The following is a 19,905-nucleotide window of genomic DNA, read 5'->3' as shown; positions in this document are numbered from 1 at the left end:
ACATCATAAAACAGGCTGCGTTAGAGATACGACAGTCAACACTGACCTGAGATGAATGAGCCTGGTGATTCATTCAGGGAAAGCCTGCTTTCTTTCCTTTCCTTATGGCGATTCACATTTATGGCTGTGCACTGTCGTCCAGAGTGACTACAGAACTGCGCCCTGTGTCATTCGTACAGGCCGAGCCACAGCGTGGATTGATATCCCCCTGCTCTTGCTGGTGGTCTCCTGATCACAGGACTAATCTGAACTATAGTATTCATGTGTCAGAATGAGTTAATACAGAGACAGTACCTGCCAATAAATGTGTAGTGGAGAAGATTGTTATGAATTATTTTTCATCCAGTGAAATGCAAACAAATAACCCGTAATTAGAGAACAAAACCACAAATTCACACGACTTGCGGCGTTTGTTTATTGTAATCCACGAACAGAAAATGGAGTTTGAATCTGTCAAACAATAACTGTAAATAACACTTGAAGAGTTTATGAAATATTTATTTGAGGGGATTAAAAAGATGAATGCAGCAGGGCTGAAGTGCAGCGTTTTGGTTCTACAAACAGTGAGCCCTGCAGCGTCTATGAAGCCCTACGATGTACAACAGGTAATAAACAAACGCAGTAACAGTCATACAATAATACTAGGATGCACATTCTTACAGAATGACTTGTCTGTAGTGTCTCGTCTTGGGTTCTATAAGCTAAGCTATTGTTTCTGCCTAATGCAAAAAAATATACATATATAATTCATCAAATAGCGCAGCAACTCGGAAAATAACAGCAGGATTATTTATTTGAAAATAACAATAAAAATATTGATCATCGAGCTTTATACAGCTTACATTGCCTTGTTTTATCTCCTTCATAATCTGTCCCACAAAGGGTTGTAGTAGTAGTACAATGTGTGATGCAAATTAACGGCCTTGAATTAAAGTAATAAATACATGTTTCTTCTCAGGCAAATCAGCCCTTCCTTGCCAAAACTTGTTCTGCCTCACTTTAAAAATTAGTGTTATGTTTGACAAATAGTTCAATATGTTTGTGTTATTAGCACATAATCTTCTTATCCAGATTTAACATAAAACACATTATTACAGTATGTTCAAAAGTAAAATAAATTCACGTCGACTCAGTACAGCCTCGTGGATGTGTTCATGTAACAGTCGCCTGAGAGATCCACTTTTCCACCTTTTTACAATTACGGACATTTTATTTTTTTAAACTGTCTCACTTTTTTCACAGAGGGGATGTTGTCAGGCAGCCAAACCTTAAATATGGCGTTTGTAAAATGCAGATTTATTGGCAACATGCTCCTGAGCACCACCTGTGCGCGCTGCAGCCTTACGAGGTGAAATTCCTCTGGCTGTCAATACGTCACAGTCAACACACAGCTACCCACAATGCACCTTTACCACACCTGAGAATCACTTTCGATTCCATACATCATCTCAAAACAGACATCCTCAATCATGCGGTGTTCATGGTACAAAATTGAAATATAAGACCTTTGTATTTTTTCTGTGGCGACATTTAATGTGTTCACATACATGTATAAATATGTAAACATGGCAAACGATTTGTTGAAATCATCCGAACGGCGGGTGATAACCCATAGCAATCGTGTGGGAATGCTGGATGTGGTTGTGCTGAGGGCTCTCCTGGAGCAAATACATATAACACATGTCGAGGGAATTTGAAATCCTTCCTCGTGATGCTAAATCTGCTGGGAGCGGGTCAGAACAAAGAAGAGCGTAATCTGGAGCAGAAGGATGGTTGTCTCAGGTATGAACGCACATGTGGGGAAGAGACAAGGGCTAAGAATAATACTGTGGTTGATGGTCAGTGTTGTGTAGAGAAGAGGGATGAGGCTGAGGGGGACAGAGGTTCAAGGCTGGGTCACTGCACTGGGCTCCTTGTCATAGATGTAGCTGCCCACACCGCCAGTGTTCACGCCTGGAAAAACCACAGGGACAGCAGAGGGTTGTCAGGGGTTAATCGAGAGGGGGTCAGAGAAGGTAAAGCACGAGCAGGATGGGGTTGCAAAAACATTTCCTGTGCAGGCTCAAGAATCTGCTGTGTTGTAGACAACATTGTGATGAAACTGCTCTTGAGTAACACCCGTTGTGTGCAACGTGTGCAGCATGGATCAAGCGCTCAGACATACGACATTCTGTTTCAAGTGTAGCTGATAATTGGTGAGTTGACGGCACCCCCTAGCGGTTACCTTTGGGCCCGAAGAGAACAGCATAGCACGGTTTGTGGCAGTAGGGCTGGCCGTCATGCTGGAACATACAAAATAAATGTTAACACAGTAAAAGCATGACCTTTTTTCATGATATGAGTTAGCTTTCTCTACACCCATTCTATTTTTTTCCTGTAATCCCCTTGTTTTCTTTGTTTCGGTTGTCATTTCTTTCTTCCAGTGTGCAATCATTACATGCTGGTCTTGCGACACAAATTATGAACATGACAAAAAAACGCTGTTGCCAAATCCAAAAAGCAATTCCTCATTTGTTTGTTTTAAAACCAGCATTATACACTGAGTGGCCAGTACACCAGTGCAGTCTGTTGCAGTTCATTACAACAACTAACTTTTCAAAGCTTCACGTTTAGTTTATGGTGTTAAGTCAATTATATGTTCACTGCTGAGGCCATAGTTAACGGTGGTTTTGCACTGGACCACATGATAGGCATAGAGGTGTTTTAGTCCTCCCATTTATATACATGAGGAGGGCAAAATATTAGAAACAACTCTCAATTTAATGTCGTCCAGGTACAACACCATCACTAAGGATCTCGGTGTAGTTGATCATTTCCACCTTCTTTGTCTCACCTCTGCATGGCTGCCAGGAGCCAGAGTCTTGCTGCACCTCTCGCAGCGCAGGCAGGGTCGATGCCAGTCCTTGCCCAGTGATGTCACCTTCTCAGCTATTGTGACACAAACACATACACACACACACCTGTGAGACACCATGACAACCAATTTGCAGATTCACACCTTTTCCCCCACCTTGTTTCCTCGAAGTGTGAAACTACTCACCAAAATACACCTTCTTGTTACAGCGGGGACACAGGTTGGCCTCTCCGGAAAAAGTGGTGATGCTGCCAGCTGCTGACACATTACATACACATTAAATTACTGGAAAAACTGAAAAGGTACAGCACGGGAAACAGTTCAGCAAATAACCACTAATCTTTCCAGCTGGGTGTGAAATCCAGTGTGCTAACAATGCAGGCATTTAAAAATAATATTAAGCCAAGTGCTAAACTGCTTTTACATGTTTCAAATGAGAATTATTGAGTAATGAGGCTAATTTTGCCAATTTAGATATTCAGGTTGCCAAGTTAAGACTCTCCTTTCACTCCCTCTGACATCACCCAATGGGAACCGATGGATGTTTTAGTATGCATGTAGTGATCTGTTTGGAACTGTGGGTGGCGCCAAAAAACAAAGATTTTGGTTTGGTTTTATTCAGTTATGAAATCATCCACACATAAGCCACTTTTCCACATATCCTCAGTTTCTAATGTAAATCACCAACAAGCAGGAATTCAAAATACTATAGAGTATATAAAACAATCAAGTTTATATATAAAAAGGAAGCGTGACAGGGACGAATGTACAGGGTTTTGGTGCATCACTGACTGAAAGATGTGACATCTGTATTTAACTGTAGTGGTAACAGCATTAGGTTTTATAGAAGTTGTACTAAAACACTGAAGACATTGCATTGCCTTCTCTATTTCCATTTGATCAAATAAAACGTTTTCATACCTGTTTTTAAAAACTGTAAATCATCAATCGTCAAGTCCAAATTTCAGCCCCCACACATTTAAAGGATTTAGATCCAGAAAGACAAACAAAATCCTAAAGCTCTGCTGAGTTTTCAACAGTCAAGTGAGTGAAAACAAGCACAGCAAAGATAAATCAACCAAAAACACCCATTTGTTCCTGCTGACAGGGATTTCCCAGAACACACACCCTATCTAACACGTCTGAGAAAATCCTATCAAAGTCCCAAAAGACTTTGTGTATCGACATTCTTATCATTGAGTCAGCAGCAGCTCTACTTTCTGTCTGTAGCTACTTGAAAACATCAAAATCTTAATGGACAGACACCCCTGACGAGGAGCTTTTTCTTCCTGTCTGCACTTGTTGATAGATCCACAGTTTACAGTACATACAATATAAATACACCCTCGCGTTCCTCGCTTACCCTTCGATGGCGCCTTGGGTGCGAACGCCCGCTTCTCCTCAGGTTTGAGGGCTGAATCCACACTGGTGGGAGACGGGTTGTTGTTGGCTGGAGTGTCGTAAACATAGGAGCCAGCTCCACCGATGTTCACACCTGGAAAATAAATAAATAATTAACTGACTCCACTGATGTCTGGATGGTCTGAAACCTCAGTGTCAGTGAGTGAATATATAAACAAATAAATACATACTGACAAAAAGATATAAATGTTGTAAATAATATCTAAAATTAAGGCATAAATAATACCTGCTCCATAATTAAAATAATTAACAAATATTGACTACTGATCGCATAATAAAGATCTTGCAGTTGAATCATAAACACAAATCAGAAACACACAAACAAATACAGATTTGTAAAAATTGTAAAATTGTAGAAATAAATGTTGGACATTTATTTGTTTATTGATATAATTTTTTTCTTTTAAATTATTCAAGTGTGCACTTGAGCCAAACAGGGTGGCATTAAAAGCACAATAAATATAAACAAAATAAACAAACAAGATGCAACAGAGTGCAGACAAAGCTTGGTTAAACAGCATAATAGTTTATGTTGAATAAAATGATGTGTACTTTACCTTTTGGCCCAAAGAGGGCAGCATAACATGGTTTGTGGCAATAGGGCCTTCCATCGTGCTGTTGCAGAGACAGAAAGACACCATGACAAACAGATTAAACAGACGGATTCATTATGTATGTAGGATCAAGAAACCTGATGACGCAAAGAGGCAAAGTGCAACCATGTCAGATTTTTCACACATTTTTCTGACATCATATATTTTGGTTTTGAATTTTTTTTTTCTTGCGAGTGGAAGAGGAGATCCAGAGACTGTGTCCAAAAACGGAGAAGAGCCTTCTTTCCATGTGAACACATAATAATGACACCAGCTGTATCCAAGAAACAGGACTTTGTTGATGAATTCAGTGCCACACTTCAGTGCATCCGCCGTGTCTCAGGGCCCATGACCGTCTGCCTCTTGAAGCCAGTCTAAGTCATAGATGGCCTGCAGCTGATGCATGCTGGGAATGTGGTGGTCAGTGCAGGAGCTTGTGATCAGCTCGGGTAGGGGATCAGGGCTGAGGGCCAGGGTGGCCACTGGTCCAGAGCCTAATGCCCATAGAAGAGAAGAACCACGCGAATACCACGGGCAAGATGCCAGTCCCTGGGTGGTAAGGGAAAAGGGGACATACTACCCACAATCCCTTCTGCTTTGGCCACATGAGCTCCCTTTCCTCAGAAGACGGTGTGGCAGAAAAAAGGATCATTCTCTCACCTTTAATAATGAATTACACCCATGAAAGGATCAGCTACTGTTAAAGCAGCCACGCACTCCTTGCACACTTCCTGTTTGACATTTATGAGATCCGTGAGGTTTTGGGCAGCAATGCCAAGCAGTGAGTAAGTGCTGATGACTTTCTCAGGACAGGATACACAAGGCTTCTTTGTAAAGTGAACAGAGTCGTGCGTTGGTTGTACAGCAACGCTGTGGTTCTGTCAAAAAGGCAGAGGAACCCTAAAAATGGATTATCCATCGCTGCACAGCCCACTCTCTTCCCAGCAGTTAACTTCCCACATCCTGACACTGAAACCTGTCTTCTCCATAATATTCAACTTTCTTTTTCTTCCTGATCTGCTCCCTTCTTCATCCTCATCATCTTAATGTCTGTGTGCAATTGCTTCAACTGTGGTTCTGTACATGTTCTAGTACAGTGTTTTTAGACCTTTTTGTTTACTTGTGACCTCGTCCCTGGTAAGGTATTTAGATATCACAGGGTGATACACATATTCATTACTTTACTGATGCCAATTTATTGATCATTTAAAACATACGAGCAAACCTTGGACAAAAAAATTTTGATGATAGGGTCTATTTAGTGTTTTTTTTTTACCTCATCTCACAGTAACAGAGTCTGTTCTGTTAGCAGAAGACTTTGAGAGAGGCTTGGAAAATGTGTTTCTGAGCACTTTACTTTCAAGCAAACGTGGTGGGAAAGTGTTCATAAAAACAACAAAATTTACAATTTCATAACCACTGGGATTCACAGAGTTTATCTCTACATTACCTGTAAATTATAGTTTGACTGAGTGATGACTCTGAGACAAAAGGTACGCCTCAGGAAGCCACTGCCCTCCTTCAGCCCACAGATATCAGGCTACAGTGAGCTTCATCCTGCCCCTGGCTGCTTTTAAAGAAGCAGTCAGTATTCCTTTGAGGGTCAGAACCTTTTGCATACCTTCTTGAGATGACATCAAAACCTCTCCCCAACAAAACCACAGCCACAGCCTCTTTACATGTTTTTTTTTTTTCCCCTCAATGTAGTGTCTCTCAGCCTCACTCTGTTTCCATGACGATGATAGAGTATTGAGTTTCGCCTACTAATGTCCGGCTCATGGCGTGGCGCTGCAGCCCGGGGCGGGATTTGAATGCTGTCCATGAGGAGAGAGAGAGGACGGAGGGGGGAGAAGAGGATGGTGGGCCGAGAGAGCGCCGGCCTCAGAGAGATTGTGTGGCTACATTACTGTAATCATGCAGAGATTAAACAGCAGAGCAGCATCCTCTGAGGTCTGCAGGGAAATTGCTTTTGTGTACAAAAGATGCTGACATCACATCCTTTTTTGTGTTGCTGAGAAACAAGCGGGAGACTCAGAAAGGTTCGTGTGTGCGTGATATTCACCCCGGTACTGAGAGAGCGAGAGAGCAAGAGGGTGAGAATTGGATTGTTGGTCCGGGTTGTGAAAAGCAAAAGAACAAGGACGTGATAAGAAAGTTCCCGGGGTGAAGGTGCCAGATAGCCAGCAGGGCAGCAGTCGGGGGAATCTGTGTTGAAAAGTGATACTGCAGTGCAATTAGGTAAAAGGGAGAGGAAAAGGGTTCTAATAGCAACTCATCCGGTAATGCTAAGGTGGTTAAAATTCTCAAAGGGACAACTCATATTGACAGATGCAAGAAGACAGGAAAAAGGCCTGCGCTCAGCGATTTCCTGTGAAAGTTTTTTTAAAATTAACCAACTCCATATCTCTACCTACTGGGAACAGCATTTGAAAAGACCCTCTTCCAGTCTGAAGGCCAAGACACACTATCTTTTAAAATGATGAAAGTTCATCATTGGATTTGCTCGCAGGGGTGAAGTTCAACAAGGTTCAGCACCATTAACCACAAGCAAACCATCTCAACTGTGCTCACATTTAGGGGGGATGAAAAAGCTCAAGTTAAGAGACTCATTAATAAAAATTATTTGAGCAGGTTTCTAAAACACATGGCTAGCATTTTTCATTTTATCTGTCAATAAGTCCATACAAGAGACGGCAGCACTGGCCTTCCCCCTGTTAGATTTGTTAACATCAGCCAATGAACTGTAAGGAAACAACAGCATGGAGTTTGTTGGCCTTTGACTGCGTGTGTCCAACACTGCTGTTGTGATATTTTATGAAGACAAACAACATAACTGCCTAAAACACAATTTGCATTGACAGAGAAAAGGGGAGCATGACATAAGCCATTTGGTGGAGACTTTAGTTTCACAGAGTCACTGAGTGCATAAACAGGAATGTTAGCATGAACGGCCTCAACAGGAGGCCAACTCCAACCCCAGGCAATCTTAGTGACATGCTCCATGCACCAAGTTACACAGGCTGGAAACATAAACTATTAAGATACACATTAGTAGTAATAATGCAACATATGTGCTCCATATATAACATTCTGAATTCATTCTGCTGCCAATGCTTATTTAATTTTACTCCATTTGGATTTGTAGTATGTTTACACTGTTGTATTTTTACTTTTACTCAGCTAAAAGATCCCAATAAGCCCTCTGTCAATGGCAACTAAGAATTATTCTAATTTACTGTAATTATAACCAATAATTTTTTAAATAACTGATTAGATGTAAAGCCCAAAACCTTGTCAGATAATTGTGAAAATGTTTGAAATAATATTTCTTTCTTAAATGTAGTGGAGTAGATGTATGCAGGCACAAAATTTACTTAAGTAATATACAGGTGACTCAAAATTGTACAAGTACAGCTCGCAAATAGCTGCATTTTAGTTTCAGCAGTGATGGGACAGTATTGTGCCGTTATTCGTGGCGTCTTACTGACCTCAGCGTGTCCTCCAGCGTTCAGCAGCTTGTTGCAGCGGTCACACTTAAGACACAACTTGTGCCAGTCCTTGCCCAGTGATGACACCTTTTCAGCTGCACATGAAAGACAAAAGACAAGAGACAAGAGGAACGGGGGTGAGCGCAAACATTCACATAAAGCGGCATTTATGTATACTGCTGTGAACAACAGCCTTAATGTTCTGCATCGATTCTGTTAGGCTTTGTATGTGTTGTAATGTGGCGTTAAAGCATCACAGACTGGAATGACGTGAGCCATTGCTTCAGTCTACAGAATAATGATTTAGTTTGTACTATATATCTGGGCTGATGTGCCTTGGGGGAAATCCTGTCATCGTGCCAACCGAGTGGTGGGGGTTGTGGGACATTGGGAATGCCTGTTTACCACACAGGATGCTGTGATGATGTCATTGTGGGATAGACAGACAGTAGCATGAGTCCCAGTCCAGCTGGAGCTGCAGGGGGTGCCCACATTTAGCCCAGATCCTTTGTGTTACCCCTCCAAACACAGACATACTCACTCACACTCCTCCCCCAGTTTACAGTATACTCATCCTGCTGCAGACGGCCCATCAACCCCATTTCCGTTCCCTTTTACTCCTTTCTCCCAGACTGACCGCCCCTCCAGACATGCAAGGGACCCTAATTATACCCTTTCCAATAATAAATCCCTACTGCGTCCACACAATGGGCCCAAAGGACTCATTCAGGCAGCAGAGGAAACACCTTCCCTTATCAAGGCAGGGCACAAATAGCCGGATACAGGAGGCTATTTCCTACATACCCTCAGTCAGAAACGCACACAGACATATGCATACACATACAGCATGTATTCAGACATACTGACGATTACTTCCTCCTGCTTTCCCAGATGTAGCATAACCTGTAACAGCGTTGTTGAGAAGATTCATCTTCCTCATTGTTCCTTTCACCGATTTTGTGTATTGTGTAAATCGTTTTTTTGTTATTGTTCTGTGTATTTTCACCTTTTACCAAATGAATTGCCTTCTTTTGATAATAAAACTAAACTTGATTTGACTTAAATGATGAAAATTATTTTATGGGTATCATAAATGTTTCCAAGGACTTGATCATCCCTTCCAGCGTGTTTCTGTTAACTTCTCCATCAGTCTCCTCGTCATTTATAACACTTAGACAAATGGCCACCAACAAGGCCCTGGAGAACAGCTGGGGATGGGGTGTAGGGTGAGGGAGGGCGGAGATGCCCCATCAACACTTGAGGCCAGAGGAATGCTGACTTGGTCATAGCCGGAAATGTCAAATCACTCTTACTATTATTCAGAGTAAAACGCCTACAGTAAATTAGCCTTTTAATCCACTCTTCAATCAGAACATGGCCACAAAGCCTCCAAACACAACCGCTAGAGTTAAAAGGAAATGTATGAATGGGACAAGCGGCTTTTGTAGGTCTAACAACTGTATGTCACTTATACCACCCGACCAAGTGTCATTCTCACTCAGACACTTTCATTACTTTCAGCTCTGACACACAAACTCAACCACCTACAGTCACTGAACTATGAAACAAATAAACCAACACTACAGTTCAACTGCTTTTGGCCCCTACACTTTAACATATGCTTCAAATGCTTCAAATTTGGCTACATTTCTCCTAAAATATTATACCACAGAAACCTTTTCTAGCTTCTTTTAACAACTTTTTTAACACCCTCATGTTTAAACAGAGTCTTAATGGAACTAGTAGGGTTTTAAAATGTCTGTTCGCGGTATGAGCGTGCCTGATTTATTTCCTCCTAAATCTGAGGATACCCATATACCTCCTGACATCCAGTGTGTGCTTGGTGCTGCGTATTTGCCGTGTGTCTATGTTACTGACTGACTCATGAACACAGATACGCCTCCAGATGTCAGAGCCTCGCCAGTACGTCCTCATTCCTCTATGTGTTTGTGTGCAATAACAAAATCCACCACTTAACAGCTCCCTGTTTTAAAGGGCAGTTGTTATTGTAAGTGGGGTGAGCCTGTCTGTCTGTATTATGTGTTGTGGGAGTTATAGACTGGGGGAGGTGGAGGGCATCTGCCTCTGGCCCAGATGTTTCTACCCCCAGCTCCAAGCTAGCCTCTATCCTTATTATCCTTCATATAGCCCCGACCACTGATATAACGGCAGAAAATATGCACTCAGATTTATATTTCATGTGCATGGAAGGATGAAAAGCAGTTTTAAACAAACAAATCTAACCGTGTGATGTAATGACTGCACCAATGGACTGATTCAGACATTTCTTCCTCGGCCAAAATAGTAAACATGTGGGCACAAATGAGGCGACTGAAATGCCACAAAGTTTTCCTCTACCTCATTACGGTGACAAACCTGAGGGTAAATGCACCCACTTGTGTAAACAAACAAGCTACTGTTCTCAGGAAAGAATCTCCGGATATTCACAACTACATTGTCAACATCGATGAGGATGTGCCAAATCCTTTTAGACAACAGTCTGCGTTTCCCCCTCACTCAAAAGCACAACAAAGGATAGAGAATGTAATGAGAGAATGTAAACACTGGAACTGCTTTGGGAAATTACTGTTGACGACTTGTAGTACATCCCACCTTGCATCAGTGTTGGTTTTTGCCGTCAAAGAGATATCTTGAATGAGGTCATCCCAATAATTCAGGGTTTTCCACCTCGTGACACAAAAACCACCTCTTCTACAAGTATATAAAACATTATAATACACAACATTAACCTTTGAAATAAAGGGTGGCTTACCATTTTTGGTAAACAGTTCCCTGGGGAAAACCCTGTGGCAGTATAATTTCAGTGAATATAGCACATGGATGAGGACAAGGATAAGGTCCATCCATGGGATTGGATGAAGCTCATCTTGGCATATGACTGTGATAGGCTCAGACACCTGTTTTTATAATGGAGATTAACGTAATTTCTTGGAGACTTTTCACACTGATGTCATTATTGAAATCACGTTGCATCTCCAAAAGAGTAAAATAAAAAACTCCTGGCTGACAGAGGATGTTAGTGCAGGTACACTGAGCTCCAGGCAAGATGAGGAGAGAAAACTGAAACAGCACCGGTCAGAGGTCATCACAAAAACCGTATGATACCTGCGCTGACTGTAAGCTGCTTAACTTCATTTGTAAATTCCTGGTCTAAGCTCTTCAGTCTGTGGTTGACTTCTCTGATTGCATTGTCAATATGGTTTAAATCACTCAGACAGTCTGCTGCTGACTCCTCGTTTAACTGATTTAGCCTCAGCATTCACAAGTGCTGTTTGATTTCACTGATGTTGCTGAGTGTTAATCAAAGGAAAGTAGGCAAAAGCTCCACATACCTCAAAGTGTGTTTTTTTATATTCAGTGAGGTCTGTGTGTGCATATCAGTAGACCGAAGCCACGAAAACTATTGTTTGTGCTTGTGTTCATGACATAACATAATGTGAAGAAACTCAAGCACATTTTCATCTAGAAATAATTGCTGGAAATGCTGCACAACCTGATGCACAGAAACACAACCTCAGCTGCAGCACCCCACCCATCTCAAGTTGATTTGGAGCCAGGAAATTACCAAACAGGCTCAAATGCAAAAGAAAAAAATGACCTGTTGTCCAATGAAAACAGCAGCATTAACGCTACCACTTGCATGAAATTGAGGGGCAACATCCCATCCAAACACAGTAATTTAGACCATAAAAAACCTCCTGGCATAAGTGAAAAAGATTTAAGTACTTTTACCTCACTAAATGGAAAAAGGATCTAAATTGTGACAGGTTTCATGCAACACTGCGTTCAGCAATAATGGATGTGCACCTGCAAACACATAGGTATGCTTTAAACATCTGTAAAAGACCACAACTAATGGGAAAGCACAGTTTTCCCTCGCTTATTTTATTTTTTAAAAATTGAGATTTTCTTACTGTTCTAGTGGCATTATCCACAATATCAGCTCATAAGTCAAAGATTTATGAGGATCCAACACAAAAGCATTAGATAGGTGCAGTCAAGGCTGACATGTTTCATCGGGCCTAACTTAAACTGGAGTCATAAGACATCTAATGCAAGAGTTAAAATCAGCAACATCAAACAGATGCAGTATTACTGAAAATGAATGACTCATGTGATACTCCATTCTGCTTGTTCGTCTGACAACTTCATGCAGGTTCTAATGTGATTAATTTGGTTTATGATTCACTTACACTTCAGACCATATTACGAGTGAAGCCAATTATTCTCCGTGTAGTCTGTAAGAGGAGCGGCATGGGAGCAGGACTGCAGAAAATGGTCTACAAACACACTGTAATTGGACAGAACATTAAGCAACAGAACTTTAACGAGGAGTCTTCAGAGGGAACACACTAACAGCCAATATTCTCCAAATGACTTAATTATGGTTGCTTAATTGTCAATAGCGACATTGCAGCTGGGTTCAAAACACCAGAGCCGACGACAGATGGAGATTCAACCCTGGGTCAGGAGGAAATCTGTCCTCTCTGTCTTGCTTAAAAGTCGCAACAGATAAACAACACTGGTTACAAGAACTGAGCAACATTTATGCAGCTGGACTCCCAGCATGCAACGGGGTGGGAATGTCCGCGAAGGAGGGGGCCGGGCTGTGAAATTTCATACGGATGCTCTCTTATCACTCAATAATTCGATCAGGGTGCAACGTGGGGAAATCTAATGACAAAGAGGACGATGCCATGTCCACTGTTTGCCCTGCCGCAAGAGGAAATAACAGCAACAACTCGCTGCCGTTTCTGGTTGTTTAACAGCTTAAACACCAGTGTGCATAGAGGTAGCTGAAGCATAACTAATCATATAAGATTTTTAAAACTTTCACATCACTATTATATGTGTGTTTCAAACTCAGAAGTTTAAGTCTTATTCATGATGTAACCGATGTTACTGTAAATATCTCTACGTCATGGTTGGCTGGATTCTGCTCTGTCGCACCCCCTGGTAATGTGGACCCATCTGTTCAGCTCACTCGTCCTACAATAAACCCATCCAAAACACACTCATAAACCAAAACACACACACGTACATACATGCTGCCCTCTAGCCCATCCTTTTTCTCATTTGCTTCATCTATCAGTGACAGCTGAGTCCTCACAGGGATTTTCCTGTGATAACTGCACGTTCTAATAAACACCATACACCTGGGCGCCCAAAAGTTGAAGCAGGACCTTAACGTGGGGTTAAAAAAGAAAAAGAAAAAAACATAAAACCCATAGCAGCTCAAATCTCGAGAGAAATGTGAGAAAGGAAAAAACAAACCGGCTGTGTTTCCTTCTCTGCATCCTCTTACTATTCTGTTTTCTGGAATGCAAACACCCTCAAGCACTTGTGACCTTTTACTTAACTTTGAGACAATTGCCATTGGGTCAGGCACACAGGGGCACTCAGCCTCACCAAGGGAAGTGACTTTGAAGGAGTCTTCAGCTGAGGAAGAAGTGCTCTAAACAAACTCATTCATCACATACTCAACCAGCAACGGCATATTTTATCAATATTTTATCAATTTTTGTGCTTTCTATCATGTACGTAGCGATTAAGATGATTAATCTTGATGATTGGGGGAGCTTTTATTTTTATTTAGTTGCAGCTTTTAGCTTTTTTTTCTTTTTTCAAGTCAAAAAGGCACTTGTCACCGAAATGTGATGTTTAAAGGCGGCATGCTAATATTGTAGGGACAAAACTATAAATTAGTATTTCTTTTAGGTGTTGTTTAGCCACCTGATTACTTTACTTACTGCTTACTATATAAAATGTCATAGAACAATAATAATAATTGTAACGTGTTGAAAGTTGGCTCAGAAGTTGTGAAAAAGTGAGCTGATCTCGGCAGTGGTGTGTTAAACATTAGGATTGATTAGTTCGGGGTCAGTGTATGCATGCAGCTCTCTGTGGTGCTCACATTCACTGTGTGCAGGGTGGGGACCGATGCTGACGAGCCACTAGGAAACATGTATTTGTATCCGTCTCCCCCTGTGGCTGATGCAAGCCCGCGGCAAAACTCAAGCTCTGGAGGTCGTCTGTCGCCTCAACCAAGGCGAGGTTTCCTCCCCAGGTTCTCCCCCCTCTCCCTCTGTGAATGAAAGAGGCCAACCTCGTGAATCCCGCTGGCTGACGCAAATGGGCTGCAGTTAATTCGCATCCTGTCTGGGCTGGTCAGTAGAAGCCGCAGGCAAACCTCTGCTCCACAGCTCCCTGCCTCGGTGACTAGCTTCCTCTCCCTGAACCCCCAGGACTGCTTGCCCTGCTCTGCAACTCATTCCCAGCTGGTCAGGATAGTGTGTCCCAGCTACAGGGTCCTGGGTCCTCAAAAAAATCTAGTTGGTGGACCATTTCTTCAAACCAGAAAGCAGGGTTGTATCTCTTCAATGGCACAGTCAAATCTAGCCTTTGGAAATTGGATAATCAGCCCTTGAGGGGTAGACATCATATGACAGAGGCATAAAATGTCAGCTACTTTCAGTGAAATCATCTGAGTCTTGTAAAAGTGGTGTAATACAATCGACCGTGTCAACATGGTCAAGTGGAGCAGTTCCCTATGAAAGTGTTAAAGTGTGTCGACAACTAGCCACAACTAGTGTGTCAAGTTATGAAACCAGGGGTCAAATGATGCACATTTTTACATTCAAATGATTTACTTTAACCATGCAAGTTGAACCATCTTTGCCTCAGACTATACCGTGGGTGAAATGGGGTCTTTACATTGACTTTACCTGAACTCAGATTATACACGGACTCCAGAGGATGGGGACACCAGGTTCCAAAATCTATTTTGTGTTACAAGTTAGTATATAAAACTGATTGTCCTGTTCTTCAGTCTACAAACTCTCTCCTTCACCGTCATTGCATTTGCTGTGTTTTGTCCAATCTGCACCCGGTAAAACCATCGTAAGGTTCAGCCTTTACTAGACGTGTGTTTGGCTTGCTGCACAAGTGTGCACCTTAACACACACACACAGTTTTGGCAGAGGGCTATTATACAGTTGAAATAATGTAAATCTTCAAGATCATAGTTTCAAAGTGAGACATTTATACACTTTTTACAACAAAATGTCTGTGGTAGTTAGTAGTTAATTTTTAATATCTTTTACTTAGGTTTCTCTTTTAGACACCACTCCAGATTAACACATTTCAATGATTTGCTGCTTGAACAGAGATGGATGTAAAACTGTTTACATTCGCATGCCTGGAACTTTGATGCGCATCATAGCAACGCGCTGGAAAAGGTTGGAAAATTAGCGTGACTACCTGGGTGTCATGTTTCCATCACTGCCATGATTGGATGTGGCGCAGATAATGACCAGCACAGAGTCACTTGACCTGGGAACAAATGCTGATTACACCCTTTCCCACTGAAGACAAACGCCAGACATTAGCGGATGTTAGTGGGGTTTTTTTGTCCAGGGGCTTCAGGTGAACTCATAGAAAACTATCTTTATTCCCCTATGCCTCTGCTGTTATATAACAAATCATTGTCCTGCAAGGTGAAATGGTTTCACCTGTGTGGGGGGGGTGGCAGCCTGGCTTTCAGCACCAAGCTTAATGCCATCTCCATTAGGGGATCATATTTGTGCCTCAAAAAGGCAGAGAAAAAGGACCCTCATTGACTGGCGCACAGTAGCTGGCAGGTTATGCAATGGCAACAAACAGGAGGCAACGACTCAAGAAATGATGTTACATAACTGACAAGGTGCATTCATACAGCCCACGGGGCAGCCAAGTGGAAAACAGGGTACTCTAACGATGACAGGAAAGAGGGGGAGAAAATAAGGGTATTGTGTTGATGTTTGGGCTAAAAAGGTGTGTGGGAAACTTATCGTCAGGCTGAGGGGCTGAAGGTATTCTGCCTCGCTGGGAGGGACAAACGTGCACAGAGACAGAAAGAGCTTTGTGTGAACAGAGATGTCGCTTCTCATTATAATGCATGAGGCACTTTGAGAGTCTCCGTTTAAATAAAGCCGAGCCATCTCACCCCATTTCTCCCAGTCCTTCTAGTTACAAAAAAAAAAGGGGGGGGGGGGGATTCGGGGCCTGAGGCAAGAGCAAGTGATTGAAGGAGAGGAAAGAGAGCCAGAGTGAGAGGAATTGCTGAATGAAAGAAAGAAAGAGAGAAACACAGCAGAGCACCATTAGTTCCCATTAAGTTCTCGTTTCTTTCACTTAGCTGCACAAAGATCCATTGCTCCCATTTGTCAGGCACAGGGGTTGAATTTGGGTTTTGGAGCTGGGACACTTACTGAGCCATGCTGTGTTGTGTCCTGCATGGATCACACGCTAACATTGTATTTCCACTGGGCCTGGTCACATGTCAGGCAATATTCCCCTGGTGTATTCGAAGCATCTCTGTAGCACAGGAATTACCAGATGCCAGGCCGCAATGTGGATGCTGGCAATTTGAATTCAACCAAGCCTACAATTAAAAGCAAGATGTTCACATTCTTTTAACACCAGCAACAAGCACCCATTTCCTGCGCATAAGGTTGTAGAAAACTTCACAAGCAAAGAGAACGGCAGCCACATTCAACATTTGCCTTTAGCGGCTATGAAACTGAACCATCCCCACCGTTAAGCAGCTGTCCATGAAAGTAATGAACGGAAAATAATAAAAACGTTTGCCCGAAAACCCAAAAGTATTTCACTCCCACCCAGACTGTGGCTCACCGCTGCTGTGTTAAATGACGTTCGTTTGCACAAGTAAAAGAGGCAAGTACCAAATGGTTTCGCCTGCTAAATCCAATATTGGGCAACACCAGCTGGAGGACCAGGTGGGTAACTGCAGGGTGGGCCAATCACTGCTCCACATAGCACACCACGACCCACCGCCGCAAGAAGGAAAAATGAGAGCAAAACAGGACGGGAAATAGACAATTTTCTCTATCAATTACACATGTCCCCATGTTGATCAGAGGCAAAAGATATTTTTTTCCACTTTACATCCACTTTAACTGTTCTGCAGACCTGAAAATTTCACCTCAGTGTAGGATTTCTTGTGTCTCTGGAGAGCCAAATGGCTGGGAGGAGGATGTATGTAGGTGGAGCAGCTGAGCTCATTCTACATATTTGAAATCCATCACTGATGTCATGTTGGTACTGCAGGCTGCGGGCAGTCGAGCAGACCAAAACTTTTCTCCAACTCTGACCTCTCCCATGCCTTGTCGAGGCTTTCACAGCATCCCTCACAATGACTGAAACTTTTAATTTTGTCATTAACGCCTCCCCTCACTTTCTCCATCCTCCCTCGTTTGACGTGTGCAGCTGACTCCACCCGTGCTGCTTCATAGTAACCATTCATCATCGTTCACATTCGACTCAGTCCGAGGCGCTCACCACACATTAAGACACACCCTGACCAAAAATAACTCTGCTAGGACAAATCTCAGTATGTTACATAAAAAAATAACATACATCGCAGGAGAGCTGTGACTCATTCACTGCAGCAAATTAAGGCACACAGACGTGCACAAAATCTGTACTGGATGAAAATAAATCTAATTCGCGCTGCTTTTATTCCATGCCACACCGACTCTCGGGACCCACAGGATGGCAGCTGTGAAGTTTGCTGCCACTCCTGTTACATAAGAGGACTTCCATCCACTCACATAATTGATTCTGACCCCCATGACAGCTCTGATGTGTGCTGTGAAGTGTAGAAAAGATCAACGCCGAATTTTTTCGTTCCCAGCACGGGGCAAAACATAAACACAGGATTACTTACGGTTCAAAAGGACAGCAGCATATTCCCTATAAATAAACTGGACAGGGTGCATATCATGTGCAATCTTCTCCAACTCGAAGCTGCAATGTAAATTTTTGTTTATCTTCTTGACCCGAGCTCCTTTAATCCCCTGCTTTGCTGTGCGTCCGTGTGCTTTTCTTTCACTCTAAACATCTGTTGCAATAACTGAAAGATGCCATCGTCTTTGCGGTGGCTCAGAGCTCTTTGCCCAAATGAGCGTTTTGTTCTCCCATCTTTGTTTACGAGGATTCAAAAGACGCATGTTTACAGGTTTTCATCCCACTGACGCAGCATGATGTTGCTGCGCTCCTCTGTGAGTGGGCATCCTCAGCATATGGCATTTCTGCACTCTTGGCAAGTGCTCTCATCAGCAACCCTTCAAAGCCAACTGCCACGCTTGGATGTTTACCAAACACAGCAAATTAAAAATGGCACAGATCAGTGTCAAAATAAAATAAATCATTTGTGCAGTTTTGTGAATTTAACGGGGACAGGGCACGTTTTTTTTCACATACATGAAAAGCCTTTTACGTTATGAAAAGTATAAACTTGGGAAATATTTGCTCTTTGGTTTTTGTTTACACTGATCACTTTGCCGCTCCAGCTTTTTGTTTTCCCAAAGCTTGCCTCTGTGAATCATTTACATTTCCAGCAACTCTCTCCCTAAAAAATGCCTAATCTAAGGAATGCTGTTAAATCTACTTGTGTGTGTATGTGAGAAATTCCTTTGGGATGTATACATTTTTGCCACTGCTGAACAAAACGCCTATATTGAGCTGTATGGATCCAATATTAGGCTACTGTCAAACATACTACACAAAGAAAAAATACTTCAACTATCCTAGTGCATGTTGTAAATATTTGTTCAGAGCAAAGAGAAGCAGCCAAAAGTGCAACTATACATTCAGAACTCCCTTTGGAAAATCAGACATTTTTAGTAAATGTAAGTTCTGTTACTCCACAGTTGAATTCTGGCTCTGTGAAACGCGTATATTTTTTCAATGAATGGGCATAAACTGCTTTAAATTCGAATAGCCACGCTGTTCGTTGCATTTACAAATTAGTAAACTATAGCATTACAAAAACAGTGGAACAGGTTGTCCCCAAAAAGACCGATCAGTCGTCAAGAGTGTCTTTTCGCTAACCATCTGGATCACCATCATGTGGCGAAAGTAACTTGAAAAGGTCAGATGATAATAAAGCGACCGTCGCTTACCGAAATAAACCGTCTTGTCACACTTGGGGCACTTTGAAGCCATGTTGCGATGCTGTGAGGTCGAGCAAAAGTGATCTGTTGTGTTTGCGGCGTCCACTTTCTCTTCGTCCGCTGGCTCTCCTCACCGCAGCAAGTGTCCGTCCGCTCCGCTCACAGAGGCTGGGAGCATCTATTCAGTCAACGCCTCCTCATTTGCGTGGCCCCGCCCCCCGACGCCACGATACTCGTCCTCGTGCCTCATTCACGTGTTGTGGGAAATGTCTCAAACTTGACAGATGATATCCCGACCAAAATATGGGAGAAAGACTCGAAATCTCAACGAATTAGTGAAATATAGCCCCAGTTTCATGTCAACATTTTCTCTAAGTTCTGCCCTCCTATCACATTTTTTTGTTGCAAAAGTACCCCTTAAAATACCAGCAAACAACAACTGGCTAATTATTCAAGATAAATAAACTATATAGCAAAGTAGCCCATGTAAATATTTAGCTATTCTAACTCATGGGAAGCAAACGGCTGTAACTCATGAAGAATTTTCTGAATCTGTGGAGTGGCTTTTTAGG

The 19,905-nt window shown here is 42.3% G+C and overlaps 1 protein-coding gene across 2 annotated transcripts; it reads right to left on the bottom strand.

Annotated features, from left to right (window-relative positions):
- Nucleotides 1-398: 398 nt before the first annotated feature.
- crip2 (cysteine-rich protein 2) lies at nucleotides 399-19,516 on the bottom strand. Of its 2 annotated transcripts, none has more exons than XM_046412081.1 (8): nucleotides 19,343-19,516; nucleotides 8,358-8,452; nucleotides 4,834-4,891; nucleotides 4,218-4,349; nucleotides 3,041-3,112; nucleotides 2,834-2,928; nucleotides 2,225-2,282; nucleotides 399-1,953 (listed from the first exon to the last, which is right to left on the bottom strand). In XM_046412081.1, the coding sequence occupies exons 1-8, from the start codon at nucleotides 19,383-19,385 to the stop codon at nucleotides 1,886-1,888; spliced, it is 621 nt and encodes a 206-aa protein (XP_046268037.1). In that variant the 5' UTR covers nucleotides 19,386-19,516; the 3' UTR covers nucleotides 399-1,885. The 2 variants fall into 2 exon arrangements, with proteins under 2 accessions (XP_046268037.1, XP_046268038.1); XM_046412082.1 differs by having other exon boundaries at nucleotides 3,041-3,109; nucleotides 19,343-19,515.
- Nucleotides 19,517-19,905: the final 389 nt, after the last annotated feature.

Source organism: Scatophagus argus, chromosome 15 (assembly GCF_020382885.2).
Source record: "Scatophagus argus isolate fScaArg1 chromosome 15, fScaArg1.pri, whole genome shotgun sequence".
NCBI classification, from domain to species: domain Eukaryota; kingdom Metazoa; phylum Chordata; class Actinopteri; family Scatophagidae; genus Scatophagus; species Scatophagus argus.
Note: the sequence above shows the minus strand (reverse complement) of the source record. Positions and strands in the feature narration are given on the sequence as shown.